The 18,727-nt window shown below is 41.0% G+C and overlaps 1 protein-coding gene across 1 annotated transcript; it reads left to right on the top strand.

The window, feature by feature from the left end:
- Positions 1 to 3,602: 3,602 nt before the first annotated feature.
- On the top strand, positions 3,603 to 14,074 carry mtfp1 (mitochondrial fission process 1). Its single transcript, XM_085358288.1, has 4 exons — positions 3,603 to 3,712; positions 7,229 to 7,356; positions 9,089 to 9,321; positions 12,410 to 14,074. The coding sequence occupies exons 1-4, from the start codon at positions 3,643 to 3,645 to the stop codon at positions 12,474 to 12,476; spliced, it is 498 nt and encodes a 165-aa protein (XP_085214414.1). The 5' UTR covers positions 3,603 to 3,642; the 3' UTR covers positions 12,477 to 14,074.
- The last annotated feature ends 4,653 nt before the right edge of the window (positions 14,075 to 18,727 follow it).

The following is an 18,727-nucleotide window of genomic DNA, read 5'->3' as shown; positions in this document are numbered from 1 at the left end:
ACAAGTAAAAAACTACATTTTCCACGAAAATGACGTCACTTCCGGTTTCGGGCAGGAAATGGCGGACATGTGATAGTTCGCGCTGATGTCTGTTTCACTGTGGGAAGTGTTACGAACAGCTGATCAGATCGGCAAAGCGTGTTTCTGGAATATTATGTTTTGGTTCCTGCAAGCGCTTTTTATGCAATTTTTGCAAAGCTTGACCGAGGACAAGCTGATGGCATAAGATGTAAGTACAACTCCTCCGGTTTCATATGCAAAACAAATTATTGCGCTAGCTTACGCGGTTCCGGTTCTACAGGGATTTAAAAATAGTTACACAAAACGGAGCGGGCTGCTCTGACCGGCTTTAAAGGGTTAACAATAACAACGTATTGAATAATGACTTTAAAAAATAATATAAAATAGTGTGCAACACCACTGAAGTTTTTTTTTTTACCTCTCTTTTCAACCAACAGCAGTCACTCTCCTCTCCAAATAACTTCTGCTTAGCTTTCCGAGCTTCCCTCGGGTCCTCTTAATCAGCGGTCTCCAACCTTTTTTGCGCCACGGACGGTTTATGCCCGACAATATTTTCACGGACCGGCCTTTAAGGTGTCGTGGATAAATGAGGGAGGGGCTAATAATCGGCTCAGTCATTTTTAATGATCGTTGAAAGCCCAGATCGTAATCGTGATTAAAATTCGATTAATTGAGCAGCCCTATATCCAGACCATCCGTCGGCTCTTACTTCAGAAACATGGCTTAAAAAATTTCTCTTCAACGACGTAATCCGATAAAAAAAAAAACGATCTCGTTACCCGTGGCTGCCATGTGACCGGCTATTGAAGTTAATAATACAACAGCTTCTTGCCATTTTTTGGGTTTCTTTTTATCGCTGTGTAACTGAGTTCAATTGAAAGCCTGCGTGCGCTAGTACCTCTTGCCACAAGTTCCCAGAACCCTTTGCGGTTTTACCCCTGAATGATGTCACATTTTCAATCTTTATCCTGGTGGGCCGGTCTCTAGTCAAAATGCCCGGGCCGATTTTTTGTCCCAGTCCAGCCTTGGTCATCCAGGTCATGATAATCTGCAGACCCTTTTCCAATCTGGTTGTTCAGTGATGACGGACGAATCCAATTCCCGGGTCTAAAGTAGTCTGCGTTTAATATGGCTTTTGTGTTGTTAACATGTTTAATGTTATGTATTTTCTTCTATTTGATCTAAAAAAGCTCCTAAAACAGTCAGTGATCACTGTTGACCTCCCCCGGCTTTTATTACCGCTAATCATTTATTTAAGCTCAGTTTTTAAAACCTTAGGATGTAACTACAGCCCAGCCCATGCAGCAGTATATGAATGACTAACCTCGTATTGTGGATGGATTATCTCAGTTGTTCTCCTGGCTGAAGTTTGGTCCTTTTACAGCATCCTGCCATGTGATTACATTTGTTCCTGACCACCGAGAACACTCACGGTAACTTTTACCGAGTGGAAAAAAAGTTAGCTTGTTTATATTATGCTAACATAGCTGTGTCGCTAGCGGTCACGCAGCACATCATTATATACCAGCTAGCCCAACTTCAGTAACCCTACAAACGTTACTGCTGTTTAGTTTTCTGTCTTCATTTATGCTGGAAGTGATAGGAGAGCTGTACGTTTTAATTTGTTTCCAAAACCCCGCAGTCAGGACATGCTATATTGTATTTAGATAGAAGCTAGCGAGCTAACTCCCTGCTAACTTCTAACTCCTTTAAATGTCATAAATTCCGTTTTCATGGATGCCTGGATGTTAAACTCAATTGTTACACCTGGTAGAGCAGAACGCTGATCATTTTATTAAAGATGAAAGACTTTAGACAGTTTTTCAACTCTCAGTAATGCCATAGTGATCGTTTGATATATGGACCTGCAGCGAAGTTTAGACCCAGACACGGCTAGTGACGTCAGACTGAACAACCGGATAGTACCTACTGGGATTGATTGGTTGAACACCTTGAATGGTTTTCCATTACAAATGACGCCGCTGTCGGTGGTATACAGTCTGACTATGTCACATTTTATTACCTTCTGATCGCTTGGAAAATCCTGAAAACTAGTGATGTGCGGAACGATCCTGAAATATCGATTCCTCCGATACCAATCATTTATGTTCTAGAATCGATTCTCACATTAAAATATCGATATTTTAGTAATTTAGGGTAAATTTGTAGTTTATCATTAACAGGAACACAGTGGAAAGAAACTATATCATTCGTACATTCAAAGGAACTACTTCCTCTTCCGCCTTTCATAGTCATGTGCGAAATACGGCTGTATAAATATCTAGCACCCACTGGCGCGCGCACTCACAACAATGGCTGAGCTAATTGTGCGGACGTATTTTACCTCCACAAACAGCTGAGAAGTGGTTTGCAATACATGTGGCAAAAAAAAGTGCGGTGTTGTGGCCATACTTGCCAACCTTGAGACCTCAGAATTAGGGAGACATTCAAAGGGGCTGTTTGGGGGGGGGGGGTGATGAATAAATTTTACAGTGTTTATTTATCGGATAAAATACGTTAAATGTCACCGTTATTATTGGCCGGGGGAAAACAGCGGGGGGTGTCCAAATTCAGAGGCTGCTTCCACCTGATGAAAGAAAGCCGGGTAGTACGTCACGAGCTCCCTCGGTGGAGTGAAACTCTGTCATCTGCTCCTTGCTATCTAAAATATAACCGGGCGCTGGCGTAAACTCTCGACCGTCTCACACTTCTGTTTAATCAGTTTTCTGTTTGACGTTTATTCAGCTGTGTGAAAATATGTTAAAAGTTTTTTTGCGACCCAGAAAGAGAAATAAGAGTCATATTAAAACTAAGTAGCTGCCGCCATTGTTGGAAACTGGAATTGGCTGGGCCATGCTATGAATTCTGCGAAATGGTTTTTCAATTTTGTTGAATGGAAAATCGGGAGAAATTCGGGAGAATGGTGGCTCCGGGAGATTTTCGGGAGGGGCACTGAAATTCGGTATTCTCCCGGAAAAATCGGGAGGGTTGGCATGTAGGGTTGTGGCAACACCACTAACCTTGTCAAACCCCTCAGAGTAAATCATATCACAGAATATGAGGAGTGTATGTTGAGGCGAACTGAAGAGGAGGACAGGGACAGGTGCTGCTAGGGCGAGACAAACGTCTCTCACGGAGTCCTTTAGTGCTGCAGGCAGGCAAGGTGTTCAAATAGCGCACAAGTTCAGTTTTTTTTATTTCTATATGATGAACTTGCTATTATTAAGTGATAAGAACAAGTAATCTGATGTCCTGTAATCAGTATGACGCTATAATTTGAGATACAATAAATAAAATACGTTTTTGTACAAAGCATCGGTATCGGATCAGTATCGTCGATACCACCCTGAATATTACTTGGTATCGGATCGGAAAGGAAATCAGTAGTATTGCACATCACTACTGAAATAATTAAATTATATTATTAAATAAATTAAATAATTTCCCCCAGGGATCAATAAAGTATTCTGATTCTGAAAACCTACACTGTAATATGTTGCTGCCGCCCTGTGTTGGCTCGCAGGCACAGCAGATTGGTCGGCGGAGTGGATGTTGTGAAGGAGACCACGCCCCCTCTCAGAGTTTGGCAGCGGGGGATGGTGTGAAGGAAGGCAGGAAACCATGGATCCCACTAAAGAACAGCTGGAGAAAACGGTGGACATTTATCGAGATACGTGGGTCCGCTTCCTGGGTATGTGTTGTTTAATTGGTTTCTGGTTACCTGCGCTAAATTCACTGCCGGGACAGAGTGTGGACCAAATGCTAGCTAGCTCGGAGTTAGCAAAGGCAGCTAACCACTCTCCTCAATATCTATTTATAGTAAAGTTGCCTGTTCAAGGTCGTTTTATTACTGCATGGTATACTTTTGAAGCATTGAAGGTATGCTCGGCAGTGTCGCGGTTTTGTTTCCACACTGTTATGTAAGACGCAGTGCGCTACTAACTCCACGGCGTGTAGTTGTCCCGGTTAGCCCTTAAAATCACTCAGTGAAGGCAGTTGACAAGCAAGTTGAGACAGTGACTCAACCACTGAGAAACGGCCAGGCGTGATCCTATTTAAGGTTAGTGTATTTCTCCCTTTACTTCCCCATCTCTACCAGCTATTACAGCGAGGGAGGGCGCGAGCAGCAACCAGTCCTGAAGGGCATCAACTCTGCAGCTGTTCCCACAGGCTACATGCCTCCTCAGCTTTCATAACATATACTAGGCAGCAGTAACACGGTAGTAGCAGTGTGTATGCGGCGTAATGTGCATTCCTGTCATTTTTGTATGTGTCAATATGCCGCAACAGTGAAAGCACCTACATGTTAATTCAGCTGCAATAATGATCTTATTACGATGTGTGCCGGTATTCATGTGGATGCTACTTTGACTTTAACTTAAAAGCACTGAAGGTCAAGCATGCCACTCATGGCAAAAGCAGCCCTCCACCTGACAAAAACCTCGAACGTGAATAACAGAGGCGGATACTGTCCCAGCGTCCAGATTCCCCAAGCTCCCAACGTGAAGGGCAGAGTAACCTGCTGGACACAAAGGATCTGCTGATAATTTCCTGGTGACAAAATACAGGACACCCCCTGAGGTCAGGTCCGAGCTGTTTTGGCAGCACAAGGGTGACCTAAAAGTATTAACCATCAGTTTTTTGTTTTCCAGCTATATTATTCTGTACATTAAGAAACATTACACATTTCTACATGAAATTATTATTAATATTACATGTCTCCATACTGCGATGAAATTGCCAGGTGGTGGTTATCCAACTCAAACTTAACTGATCTTAATTATAACAAAATAATCAGTTAAATTAGTAGGAAGATCCATTAATGACCTTTGAGATTACTTAAATTCCTTACGTTTGGTTGTTTTAGAGATATTTTGAGCATGTTACCACAAAGTATTGAATGGCGCACTTTTCCCCCCCCCCAAATCAAAGTGTTTTGGCAGTGAAACACAGGAGGCTATTTATTGGTGGATGGCAATAGAAGAGACAGTGGCTTGTCTGCTGTGCTTGTAGATTAATACCAATTTACTTTTATAATCTGATGCTAATAAATAATGCAGCAGAATTGCCCCGCTGCGTACGTGAGCACTCACTAATTGTTCATGGAAATCTCTAAACGTCACTTTTATCACCCACGTCCTGCTATCTTTTTCAGCATTTGTGGTCCTTATCGCTGCTGCTTATCTTATCTTGTGAGCACATAAAACATACCCAATCTCTCTAACTAACGTTCCTGTCTTGCTGGGCAAACAGCAGTCATGGCATATTTTCTTATTAGACAGTGCTTTCTTAGATTACCTCATCAGTACATTTGATGGCATGCACTGTAGAAAAGAAGGGCTCTTATCTTTTGGTTAATGTTACTCTCACCTTCTGGTCCAAATCCAGTGGCTGATCTGGGCAGTAACAGTCAAATATTTAAAATGAAAGTGTACCATGTGATGAAATCTGGGACTTTGGGACGTAGCCATGATTACTGCTGTGTAGCATCCCCCCCTTCTTGTAACAATAGTCCATAAATGTCTGGGAACTGAGGTCAGTTGCTTGACTTTTGGGAGAGGAATATTGTTCCGTCCTTGTCTGATATAGGACTCTAGATGCTCAGCAGTCTTGGGTCTTCTTTGCTGCATTTTTCGTTTCATGATGCATTAATTGTCTTTTCAGTTGGAAGAAAATCTGGACTGCAGGCAGGCCAGTTCAGCACCTGGACTATTTGACTATGAAGCCATTCTGCTGTAATAGACACAGTTTGTGGTTTAGTATAGTCCTGCTGAAGTATGCAAGCACTGTCTGGATGGGAGCATGTTGCTCTAAAACCTTTCAGCATTGGTAATGCTTTTCCAGATGTGCCAGCTGCCAGTTCTATAGGCAGTAATGTACCCCCATACCATAAGAGATGCATGACCTTGAACTGTGTGCTGATGCTGAAGTCAAATGGTCTCTCTCCCCTTTAAACCTTAGGAGACAGAGTCAAAGCAGCCATTCTTAATTTAAACCTTGGCAAAATACACAAGAGATGAGTTGTGAAAAATGACAGTTTGAGTTATTTTTTAGATATCTCACTGCAGTCTCAGTGTGTCTCCTTGCACCTGTGCCTCAGCAATAAGTCCTGGATTGTCAAAACAGTCATTTTCAGTTTGGGTAAGTGGAGGAAGTAGCAGGAAAGCAAATTTAGTAGGTGGAACAGGTTAAGAAGGTGGAATTGTGTTGATATTGTCAAAAAACAAAACCCAAAACAACCTTGAAATGACTGAAAACCAGTGTGAGCTATGTTAAAAGCTGCAGCCAAACCAATTGTGCATATACTTGAAGTGTTGCAGTTCTTGTTTAGCCTGATTTTTATTTCTATTATGATGTGATCACTGTCAGGTGTGTTTGGAACTGGTTCAGACTGCAAGGCATTTATTCCTCCAGTTCAGCAACTTTTGCCATGGCTGGTTTTTGTAGAAGGTCGTCTTGTGGCCTACGTTCTTTGTGAAAACACCAATCGTAACATTATAAGATCCATGATGTTTGCCTATACTTCAATCAATCGCTTGGTATTCGGTAACCTCTGTCTTTTGTATACAGTTGCTGCTACTCTGACTGCTCTTTCTTTTAGTTTTATGTGACTTGTGGTCGAGACAAAAACAAGCACTACATCGTGTATACTCAGACTATTTTTGATTACATGTGATTCAGCTGATTTTTGATGTGTTAAAACACAAAGCTTGTGACAGACATGTTGGCAGTGCTTGAACAGTAGCTTCAGTTTTGCCCGCAGTACCCTTGATGTAATCATAGAGCAGCAGCAGAATTTGACTCCACCACGCTCCACTGGTTCTGTTGTCACTGAACCAAAGATAATGCTTCTGTGTGACTGGTGTTAATTGTACCAGTGATGTTCATGTACTATGGGATATGGCGCAGGGGACTTCTTAATAAAAGATCTAGGAAGTGTAAGTCATTCCACCATCATTGGAATGGAAATGGAAAGAGATACAGCTGTTTATTAGCCCCTTCGTTTCAGGATTTGTATCCTGTCCTGCGATCTAGCTTATAAATAAATACTGCAGAGATCCTCTACTTTGAATATCATAAATTCTTTATTATTATGAATAAAAGTTTAGAACTGTTAATTAGCTTTCTGCTCTGGAGCTTCAGCACCTGATAGGCTATTGTGTATGTAAAGCAGACTTAGAATGCATTTATATCTCTGTTCCCACAGGGTATGCCAACGAAGTCGGGGAGGCCTTTCGTGCTCTTGTGCCAGTGAGCTTGGTATGGGGCAGCTATGCTGTGGCCACTGCATATGTTACTGCTGATGCCGTGGACAAAGGGAAGAAAGCAGCTGTGGTGAGATATTGCCATTAGTTTATTGTATCTTCATTAATACACCTTATAGGGTACATTTTCATTTTTATGTAACAAGGAAAGGGTTTAATAAGATAAGATAAGATAAGATAGAACTTTATTAATCCCTCGGGTGGGTTCCTCTGGGAAATTCGACTTCCAAAAAAAGCACAGCAACGACCAAAGTTACAGTTACAGAACTGTTATATATATACACACACACACACACACACACACACACACACACACACACACACACACACACACACATAAATACAGAGACAAATATAAATAAAATATACAAAGGGGATAAATAGAATAAATAGGAATAAAAAATAAAAATACAAGTGAATTGCACATTTCAAGTATTGAGTCTATTGCACTGTTGACTATTTACAAAAAGTATTGCACAAGGTATTGTACAGTGAGGTGCAGAGGCACTACAGCTTAGTTGTTCCCCCCTCCTTTGTCCTCCTGTTTCCCCTCCCTCTCCCCTCCAGAGAGGAGTTAAACAGTCTGATGGCATGTGGGACAAAGGAGTTTTTAAGTCTGTTAGTTCTTGTCTTGGCTTTTAGTGACTTTAAGTTGAATTCTAATTCGTTTTCCCCCTTGCTGAGATTCATTTGTGTTTGTCTGACCTTGATATTTACCAACTACCAGGTGTACATTGCAAGTTTGTGTGTAAAAAAACAACCCCTAGTCACATGTGCTCAGGATCCAGCATGGTACTTTAGATGTGCAAAGGTCTGTACAGGCCTGCAACTAGCTGTGAAAATGAATGTAAATTCGCTCATGTTCTCCAATAGTCCAGAACACAACACTTTCTTTCCTGTATTTACTTTTATTCCTCCCGCCCCAGACACATCTGGCCAATAAGCAGACTGGACATTCTCACTTGGGTTGTAGTGACACATGTTAGTTTGATTGGAGTTCCCTTGGATTTTTCTGTGTGAACAGAAACCAAACCACAGAGAAAAGCTACAAGTTTGCAAACCCATCATCTAAATTGGACCATAATAAATGAACCATAGGTGTGAAAATGACCTTAGTTGATCCGAGATCCCTGGAATGGATTTGATCTTGAGACATGGTACTTTATAAGTGTTTTTATTTTAACAGTTTGACTTTTACATACTAAAACTGGTAAGTAAATATATATGTTTTTAATGGGTTATAAGCCCCACAAGTGTCCACTATCTGAAAGGATCATAAAGAAACACAGACATGTTTCTATTTTCCTCTTATTGTTCTTTCTTTGTATTCTTTTTTCTTCTTGAACCTCAAGGCAAAAAATTCTGAAATTTGTCCCACTGATTTGCTAAACCAAACTTGGGACATAGATCATTTGGCACAGCTGTAAGCAAACATTTACTATCTCAATAAATGTCTATGTGTCATGATGTCAACCTAATATGAGATCTAGGGAGACTGTGCATTCCTTTTAACACCTCATAGTTGCAACTGCAAAATTGAATTTGATCATAGTTTAAAATAAATTAATGGAAACTTTTTTTTTCTTCATTTTTTGCAAAAGGTGGTACAAGTGATCTTCAGACTAAAAGAGAATGCATTTTTCATATTGCTGCTTGTAGCTTTTGGTTCAATTGAAAAGTCCAGCTAAACTTGCTTATCCCCTTCACTGCTTCTTGAAACTTTCATCATTAACTGTGTTTAAAACCTGACCACAACAGTTGTGACAACCCTCATTTTTCCAAATATCCAACTGTGTCTCAAGGCTCATGGGGACAACCCAGGGAGGACAACAAAGGTTGCTGTGGCAGTGGTGGACACATTTGTGTGGCAGGCTCTTGCATCCGTGATCATCCCAGGATTTACCATTAATCGTGTGTGTGCCGCGTCGCTGTACCTGTTAGGAAGGACCACGAGGTGGCCATTACCTGTCCGCAAGTGGACCACCACTGCTATAGGTCTCTCTACAATCCCCTTCATCATCACTCCAATAGACAGGTAAGCACAAGTTACAGTATATTCACTCACTCATCCAAATCATTGAATTCAATGGCACTTCCTGTTCCAACATGACTGCATACCAGTGCACAAAGCAAGGTCCATAAAACATGGATCTTCCAACACCTCACAAGTGGGCTTGTGGAAGAATGATAAACGCACTCCTAAACCTTGTGGATAGCCTTCCCGGACTGACATCATATTAAATCCTATTAAAGCCTGTGTTGTATATGTTTAAATAGATTATTTTTAACATGATTTTTCAAATGTTTCTACTGTAACACATTTAGTGGCTCAGCAGTATTATGTCTTCATGGGATTTGTCTTTCCCCAACAAATGTCCTATTCACTGCTACTTAAAGGATAAAATATACAGGGCCCAGGTGTTTTGAGACATGTGAGACACATGAAAGAAGAAATGCATTGCTTGTTTTTTCATGGGAGTAGAATAATGCTAGATGTATTCCTTAAAATACCTAAAAAAACAAGCAAAAAATACAAAAAAAAGTCATGCTAAAAATTCAGAAATATTTGTAAAAATTACACCTAATTAGTTTAAAGCTTTTAGTTTAAAGAGCTGAAATGTTTTATATCATCCCTTGTTGATGAAGCCTGAAAAGGTTACACTACCCTAAGCACAATGTATAGTGGTCATTAATAATAATAAAAAAAAGAGGAATATTAATTGGTGATTAATTTTATCCCAAAGTTTGGGGAATTTCTTTGTTACAACCAAAACATTAAACACAAAGTTAAAAAAAGAGCCTTAAATATCCATCTATTTTCTGATAGTTACTTGGTCTCGGGTGCAGCAGTCTGAGCGGAGTTGCTCACACCAACTCTCCGAGGCCACCACCTCCAGGAGGATCCTCAGGTGGACATACAGTTGTGGTCAAAAGTTTACATACACTTGTAAAGAATATAACATAATGGATCTACTGAGTGTCCCGTTATTTCTAAAACTCTGATTTTTCTCTGATAGAGTGATTGGAACAGATACTTCTTTGTCACAAAAAACATTCATGAAGTTTGGTTCTTTAATGACTTTATTATGGGTTAACAGAAAAAAGTGATCACATCTGCTGGGTCAAAATTATACATACAGCAACATGAATTAGCAATTTTGGTGACTTAGAAAGTTGTCAGTGAACTGAGCTTCATAGCATGGCCTCTTAACTTCTTGTGAGTGATTATGAGTGACTACAGCTGGTGACTTCTCTTAGACAGGTTAAATAGGGCTCATTGGATACAAACGCCCACAAATGCTACAATGGGAAAGTCAAAGGAGCTCAGCATGGATCTGAAAAAGCGAATTATTGACTTGAACAAGTCAGGAAAGTCACTTGGGGCCATTTCAAAGCAGCTGCATGTCCCAAGAGCAACAGTGCAAACAATTGTTTGTAAGTATAAAGTGCATGGCACTGTTTCATCACTGCCAAGATCAGGAAGAGAATGCAAGCTATCACCTGCTGCTGAGAGAAAATTGGTCAGGAGGATGAAGAGTCAACCAAGAATCACCAAAAGGCAGATCTGCCAAGAATTAGAAGCTGCTGGAACACAGGTGTCATTGTCCACAGTTAAACGTGTTTTGCATCTCCATGGACTGAGAGGCTGCCGTGCAAGAAGGAAGCCCTTGCTCCAAAAGCGGCACCTTAAGGCTCGACTGAAGTTTGCTGCTGATCATGTGGACAAAGATAAGACCTTCTGGAGGAAAGTTCTGTGGTCAGACTAAACAAAAATCGAGCTTTTTGGCCATAATGCCCAGCGATATGTTTGGAGGAGAAAAGGTGAGGCCTTTGACCCCAAGAACACCATGCCTACAATCAAGCATGGTGGTGGGAGTATTATGCTGTGGGGCTGTTTTGCTGCCAATGGAACTGGTGATTTACAGAGAGTAAATGGGACAATGAAGAAGGAGGATTACCTTCACATTCTTCAACATAACCTAAAATCATCAGCATGAAGGTTGGGTCTTGGGCGCAGTTGGGTGTTCCAAACGGACAATGACCCCAAACACACATCAAAAGTGGTAAAGGAATGGCTAAATCAGGCTAGAATAAGGGTTTTAGAATGGCCTTCTCAAAGTCCTGACTTAAACCCCATTGAAAACGTGGACAATGCTGAAGAAACAAGTCCATGTCAGAAAGCCATCAAATTTAACTGAACTGCACCAATTCTGTCAAGAGGAGTGGTCAAAGATTCAACCAGAAGCTTGTGGATGGCTACCAAAAGCACCTAATTGAAGTGAAAATGGCTAAGGGACATGTAACCAAATATTAGCACTGCTGTATGTATATTTCTGACCCAGCAGATGTGATCACTTTTTTCTGTTAACCCATAATAAAGTCATTAAAGAACCAAACTTCATGAATGTTTTTTGTGACAAAGAAGTATCTGTTCCAATCACTCTATCAGAGAAAAATCAGAGTTTTAGAAATAACGGGACACTCGGTAGAGACATTATATTATATTCTTTACAAGTGTATGTAAACTTTTGACCACAACTGTACCTGAAACACCTCATCTAGCATACGGGAGCCATCCTGGCCAGATTCCACCACAACCTTAACTTCCCCCCGTAGGTGCAGAGGAGTACCACTCTGGTCTGAGTCCCTCCCCAACTAATGTCTTCAGCTTGTCTATAATGAAAGAGTCCCTCCCTTGGGGGGAAGCCCCACCACTTGTAAGGGCAATCTCATCCTTTCTGACACTACCCAGGTTGATTCCCCAAATAAAGAACTTGATTAAAACAGAAAAAATAAATTAACATAAAGGAAAGGATCTCATAGGTAAAAACCTAAATAAAATACAGCAGAACAGAATAAGAATCTCAGTAAGTTAAAAAAAAAAAAAAAGTAGATAAAATAAGAGAGGTTATTTATTTAAAATATGGGTGCTGCACAATATTACATGTACAACTACCTTCCCTTTATAAGCAAATTCAGCCGCTATCACTCGCTGATAAAACGTTGCATAACAGCAGCCGTTGAAAGCAGAAGTGTTCTTTGCAGCACTTCTGCTTTAGGAAATGGAACCAGAAATAATTTCATGGTAAATAAAAGCATTTTCACTCCCATGTTCTCTGCAGGTCAGTGGATTACCTGCTGGACTCCAGCCTTCGGAAGGTCTACGGTGATGAAGAGAAGCACAAATAAGGAGGGATCACGGAGGACAGACTGTCCCCCTTCTAACTGAGCAGGAGTCCAGTCTGTCTGTACAGACACATTGCTGATGTGTAAAGAAGGGATCCATGAAATGAGATTAGTCCACAATTAGTCAGATAAACTATAATACTGTAGTTTTTTTTTTTAATTGCAGAACTATGAAATGTACTACATTAGTTAAGATAGATAAGAAGTGAAAACTGACTGTGTGAAATATCCCTTTTGGGGAATTTAAAACTCTCAGGGGCGAGCTGGGTGGTGACAGCAAAATATTTAAATGGATATGATGGGTTAAAAAAAGTACTTTACATAGTACAGTGAACCTCTGCTCTTTGGGAGCGGTATACATATATATATTTTTACCATACTCCTGATATCTTATAGAGACACAGCACAATGTGAACTGTTACTCTGAGGCTTCACTTGCTGTATTTATTAGCCATATTCAGCGGTACTGTAATGACAGGCCAAAAAGCCATTCTGTTATTCATTGCCAACTTAAAGTTTGACTTTGTTTTTGTCCTTTTTTTGAAAGGGTTTTCTTACTTGGAAGGTTAGTGAAAGCATTCTTTACAAGCATCTGTGTATACATTACCAGAGCAGTGTGGACTACAGTGTAATTTGCTGCAGTCTGAAGATGTTAGATCTATAACTACATGTCTCTCTGGCACCAAGAATGTTGATTCCTGTAGGCCTCAGATTAAACTGATTGATCAGACTTTGAATGATCACTGTCCAAAGGGCCAGTTTAATAGATTTGCTAAAAATGTTTAAGGGATTCAGAAATATGCAGATACTCTGTGCTTATAAGCAGTTCTTTGAGACGTCAAGAGACGTGTGCTGAATCTCATGCTGAACTATGCAAGGGAAAAAGTAACTTGCCAGTAAATGGACATCGTTTTCCCGTCTCGTGAGTGCGCACAAATTTTGATGAAAATGTAGCGCGATACTTTGATTAGATGTCACTTTTTTTTAGCTGAAACACTGAGGTAAAGGCCATCAGCAATAACCTTTGTTTAACATGTTTGTGTCACGCTGTTTTATTTTTGTCAGTGAGGGAAAAGCCTGTGATGTTTCACGTGGTGACACAAAGAAGTGATGCCAGTCACAAGATCACCTAAGCACTGCTTTGTTTTGTTTTGTTTGAGGGGGGTTTCCATTAAAACACATACTCAAATCTCCAGGATGTGCAGTATTTAATGTTATCATCTTACTGTAAGCACGTTTACTTTGTGGTGTTTTTCAGCCTGATTTTAGTCTTATTTTCATTTGTAATAGCAGGAAGCGTAGAGGCTCTGAAGTCTGCTTGCAGTTAATGTACTGATCAGCTGTGCTAAAGGGAATCGGGACACTTGAATGACATATTGATGTCATCGATTACACCAGTGCTTTTCCTGCTGTGACATGTCAAAATGCCTGCCTTGATTAGAAAGTGTACCGGTGCCACCCTTGTGAAAATGCTCTTATTCAGTTTCAACATTTCTGATTTGCATGCTGCAAAAAAAGGAGGGGGGGGGTTCTTTAAAATGTATGTGTGACTTGTGTGACTGTGTTACAAGCGGGAATAATGAGTCACAGTTTCAGCCTTAACTGACAAAAAAATTAAAGGTCAAACCTCAAACTTTCGTTTACTGTAGTTCACAACATGGAGTGTGATGAATGTTAAAGCTCCATTCATTAGAGTGGATATCTGATATTACAGTTTTTGCCCGTTGCCTGAACACATTTTGCAAAACTTTGCTCATTGTGCCAAAACCCTAAACACAAGTAAACATGACACAACACTGGGAAATATACCATTCACATCTGCACCAAATTGAAACTCTACTCTCAAAACCTAAACTCTGCTATCAAAACCTAACATTCCTTTGTCAAAATGTAACTCTGTTGACAAAATGACACATACTTGCATCATATGCAAACACTTACAGAGCAGGAGGAACACACTAGTCTACTTTATATAAAGCACTGCAGTCTTTGATTTCCATTGTTCATTCAGAAGGCATATTTTCAGGAGACACATTTGCAAACAACCAAAAAAGCAAATAGACCTACTCAATATTGTACATTGCAGTACCATGAATTCAGATAAAGCAAAAAAAACCAAAACAAAAAAAACCCCATAATACAGTAATAGAAAAAACACTATACTGTAAACAAAAAATCATGACAATTGTGCATACGTGGGCTCATGGATCCCGCCGTCTGTTGGGGTCTGGCCACAGGACCTCATCAACATCGCAAGCAATGTCTTCTCCCGCTGGGCACCGGGGAAAATATCCTCTTCCATGTCAAAACCATCCATGGATTGCTGTCACCTGAATGTCGCCGCAGGCCTGTTCCATTGCCTGCAGAAGAGGCATGCAGGCATGTAGTTGGCGGTCATATACACGCCATCTCCAAGCCGAAAAAAATTCCTCTATAGGGTTTAAAAATGGTGAGTAAGGGGGCAAGCATACCACTTCAAGTTGACTTTGGTTGGAGAACCAGGCCTGGACCAGAGCAGCCCGATGGAAACTGACATTATCCCATATCACCACAAACCTGGGCTGATCTGGTCTGTTCTGTACAACTATATCATGGAGAGCATCTAGAAATGTGAGTATGTGTTGGCTATTGTATGGACCCAGTATTGCATGATGGTGCAGAAGCCCTCGAAGGCATATGGCGGCACATAATGTGATGTTTCCCCCGCGCTGCCCTGGGACGTGCACAATTGCCCTTTGGCCAATTACATTACGACCCCGTCGTCTTGTTTTGCTCAGGTCGAATCCAGCTTCATCAATGAAAATGTATTCATGAGGCTGTGCAGCTCCATCCATGGCCAAGATTCTCTGAAAAAAAGGGGAACATATCACTGTACTACAGTGCTACACATACAGCACCCTCACCCCATCACACAGGTACCTGTGTAGCTCTCAGAATGGATCCATGTGGTACTGATATGGTACATATTCAGCTGCTACTGGACTTCACCAATACTCTATTGTAAATGTAAGGGACAGTTACACGTACCCGTACATATTCAGCTCGAAGTCCTTTGACCCTGTCACTGTTCCTCTCGAATGGGACTCTGTAGAGCTGCTTCATGGTGATGCTGTGTTTACCCAAGATGCGTCTGATGGTGGTGATGCTCACATGGTCTATGTTGCTGAACACTCGCCTGTCTGCAAGTATTTTCCGTCGTAGCTGGTGGAGACGGATGGCATTGTCTGCCCTCACTAGGTCCACAACAGCAAGTTCCTGCCGTTGTGTGAACAGGCGTTGGCGTCCTCCCCCAGAAGGTCTTCGAGTCATTCTAGAGAAATACAACCACATATTGTCATCGGTTTGCTTATTTTTCTTACAGTACTTCACTGTATATACTGTATCATCCACTGTACAACACTGTACTTCAATATAAGTAATCATGGTATGTTTCACAGAAACTACCACTTTGGCTGCAAAAGGAGCATTAGCACCCTGCAATACCCTGTACACTTGATATGGTAACTGTAGAACAGTACTATGAAAACCATCTGAGTAGAGTAGAAGGCAGTGAGATGAAGACAGACCTGTTTTCTAGTCGGAATTTTCTTATTACAGATGCCACTGTGAAGCGGCTTAGATGTGGGTGGACTCTCTGCCCAGCTTCCCTCATAGTCAGGCCGTGGTTGATGACATGGTCCACCAAAGTTGCTCTTATATCATCAGAAATATGGGTCCGTGCATGGCCTCTTTGACCTCCTCCTCCTCTTCCTCTTGCTCTCCCTCCATCCATGCTTGCAAAGTTCTTGAATTGGCTAAACTGAGGGCTTTTTGTGGTTGGCTAATTGGTGTTCAGTTTTGCAAGTAAGTGCCTTCAGGTGTATATTTGAGTGGTTGCAATTACCCGATGTGTTTTGTATTTTGGATACATGTGTTTTCCAAATGGCACCCTGAAATTTCATTTTTGAACGAAGTGTCATATGTATGAAATAGAGTGTAGTATGCAGGACCATGTGTGTTGCATAAAGGAGTAAGTGTGTTGCATAATTGCAACCAGAGTGCAAAGCAGCACTTTTGTTTAAGGTATGGGTACATGTGTTTGGGGTATGGTAACAAAAGCTTCAAGTTGTGTTACTTTAGTCTAAGCATAGGTTTATAGTGTTCAAGCAACGAGCAAAAACTGTAAGCAGTCCTGTTATTCTGTACCAAAGCTGTAACGAAATAAACGATCTGTGTCTGTTCATGGTTTGTTTCAGTGATCGCTTTAATCTCATCACACCTGCTTCTCAAGTTATTTATATTTATGGCTTTAACGTTCTCCGAGTATCCACCTCTGAACTTCAGACAGAATATTGGATTTTACGATGCACTTCCTGGAAGAACACTCTTCTCTGCTGTTTCAAGTGGCAGCATAACAACTTGCTCTTTGTGTGGTCAATTTCTCTTTGACTGACTGTCACTTTCTGATGAAAGAGGTGTAGTTTAACCACTGAAATGGGGGCTCTCTAAAGGACACCAAAGCAGGCGATTTGAGAGCTCAGTTGCTGCAATTTGCCTTGATTGAGTCAGGACAACACAGCTGATGTCACTTCTGTAGATAAGGTGGCTGCATTAAAAAAAGCCAAGGGAAAGCTGGTTGTGAGCTTCTGTGATCATGTTTGTGCTTTGGTGTGTGTTTTTGGCCATGCCTGGTGGTCATTCAGGTAAGAAAACAGCAGCATGCGTCTACTGTTGGGTCAGGATCTGATAAATTGGCTTATATTTTTGGGTATCTACTTGCAGCCATGCTTCAGTACACCCAGGAAGAGTGGCTTATCACTGAGAATCCGCAGTATGTTGATGCTGATGGACAGTTTGTAGCAGTCCAGGACGGCATCCCTGAAAGTTCATCAGAAGTTGCCAGAACACTGGAAGCCAAGGACCAGATGAAATCAACGACCCCAGAACAATTTCTTGTGAGGGAACAAGGTGGGTTGAGGTTTCATGCCTTTAACACGATCGCTAACAGCATTAATAATGACCTCTTTTGGTCATCCTGCACACTTAAGATTTGATTTGTGACACTTCTGCTTTGTTAGACTTCAAAAAAGCTGAAGGATCAGCAGTGTGGAAAATTGCCCTGGTAGTAGCCATCCTGCTGGTGTCTGTAGTGGGATTGCTGAGCACGACCTACTACCTGTGTGTCTGGAGAGGAGGCAGAATCTACTATCAGGCTCAGAAGGAGGGTTATGCTTAAATAAAGGAAATGTTTTGTAGTAACTCTCACAAGTCCTTGTCTAATTTCAATTGTTTGTGGTTTATGTGAGGATGTTTGCAACACGCTGCTCTGTTTTGTAAGTCTTGACTGATTCGGTGTTACTTGTTCATACTAGGTGCCTAAAAATGAGGCAGTGATGAAGTCTATAAAAAGCAATGTGATTACATATAATGAAAGTGATATGGTGGTCCCCAAACCACTGTCTGCTCTTTTCAGGCTCTAAAAATCATTCTTTAGCCCACATGCTGCACATGTTTAATCTTTACCATGTATCACATGCAGATGCCACTTTGTTAGGTACACTTTAACTGCTTGTCAGCTGAGCTACTTTCAGCTGCTGCGAGACTATGATGCCCTCATGTTGGTCTTAAAGGAGTATTTCCGATAACTTGGCGAATCTATGCCATGAAAACTTGCAGCAATTCTTGCTAAGCACTGAACCTCCTACTTTACATTTCTGTACCACAATTTATGGAAAGGAACAAAAAATAGAACCTGCAAGATATTTGTAAACCTAAACTTGGGTTTTTATGTACGCACTACAGATCCAATGCCAATTCTATAACACGTGCACAACGCGGGCATCTCCACAGCGATACTATTCAACTGTAATGAACTACGGCATCTCCAGAGAAGCCTTTTCAGACCACAACTAGGCATTTACATTTATTTTAAAAAAAAAAGAAAAAAAAAAGGTCGCTTGTTGTGCATCTTGCAGCCACTGGGTGTCATCACTAACACAATTTTTGGATAAGGCTCGAGCTGTTTAACTATAAGAACTGCTTCTGCACAATTGCAGTCATGCTGTTGCACTGTGAGCTTATACTCTGTTACATATGGTAATGTCTGAACCTCAGACATTTTCTGTTGTGCTGCATGTCCATAAGCCTCATGACTCAAAGTCTGGCTTTAAGCGCTTTGTGTTTATGCACCGTTAAAACCTCATTTAAATTTTTATTTATTTTTAATTTAACACAAACATTGCTTCTGCCTTGCTCTTTGTGAATAATGTGTTTGC

The sequence above is a fragment of the Diplotaxodon limnothrissa genome, linkage group LG7 (assembly GCF_057381915.1).
Source record: "Diplotaxodon limnothrissa isolate DT_005_m linkage group LG7, D_limnothrissa_male_GT1.1, whole genome shotgun sequence".
NCBI classification, from domain to species: domain Eukaryota; kingdom Metazoa; phylum Chordata; class Actinopteri; order Cichliformes; family Cichlidae; genus Diplotaxodon; species Diplotaxodon limnothrissa.
The sequence above is the reverse complement of the archived record's forward strand: the minus strand, read 5'-3'. Positions and strand labels throughout refer to the sequence as shown.

What these genes read in the sequence shown, in the direction of transcription:
- mtfp1 (XM_085358288.1), top strand. Translation starts at nt 3,643, where the DNA reads ATGGATCCCACTAAAGAACAGCTGGAGAAAACGGTGGACATTTATCGA. An exon ending in TACGTGGGTCCGCTTCCTGG is followed by an intron (nt 3,713 to 7,228) that starts GTATGTGTTGTT and finishes CTGTTCCCACAG; the next exon opens with GGTATGCCAACGAAGTCGGG. An exon ending in AAGGGAAGAAAGCAGCTGTG is followed by an intron (nt 7,357 to 9,088) that starts GTGAGATATTGC and finishes CTGTGTCTCAAG; the next exon opens with GCTCATGGGGACAACCCAGG.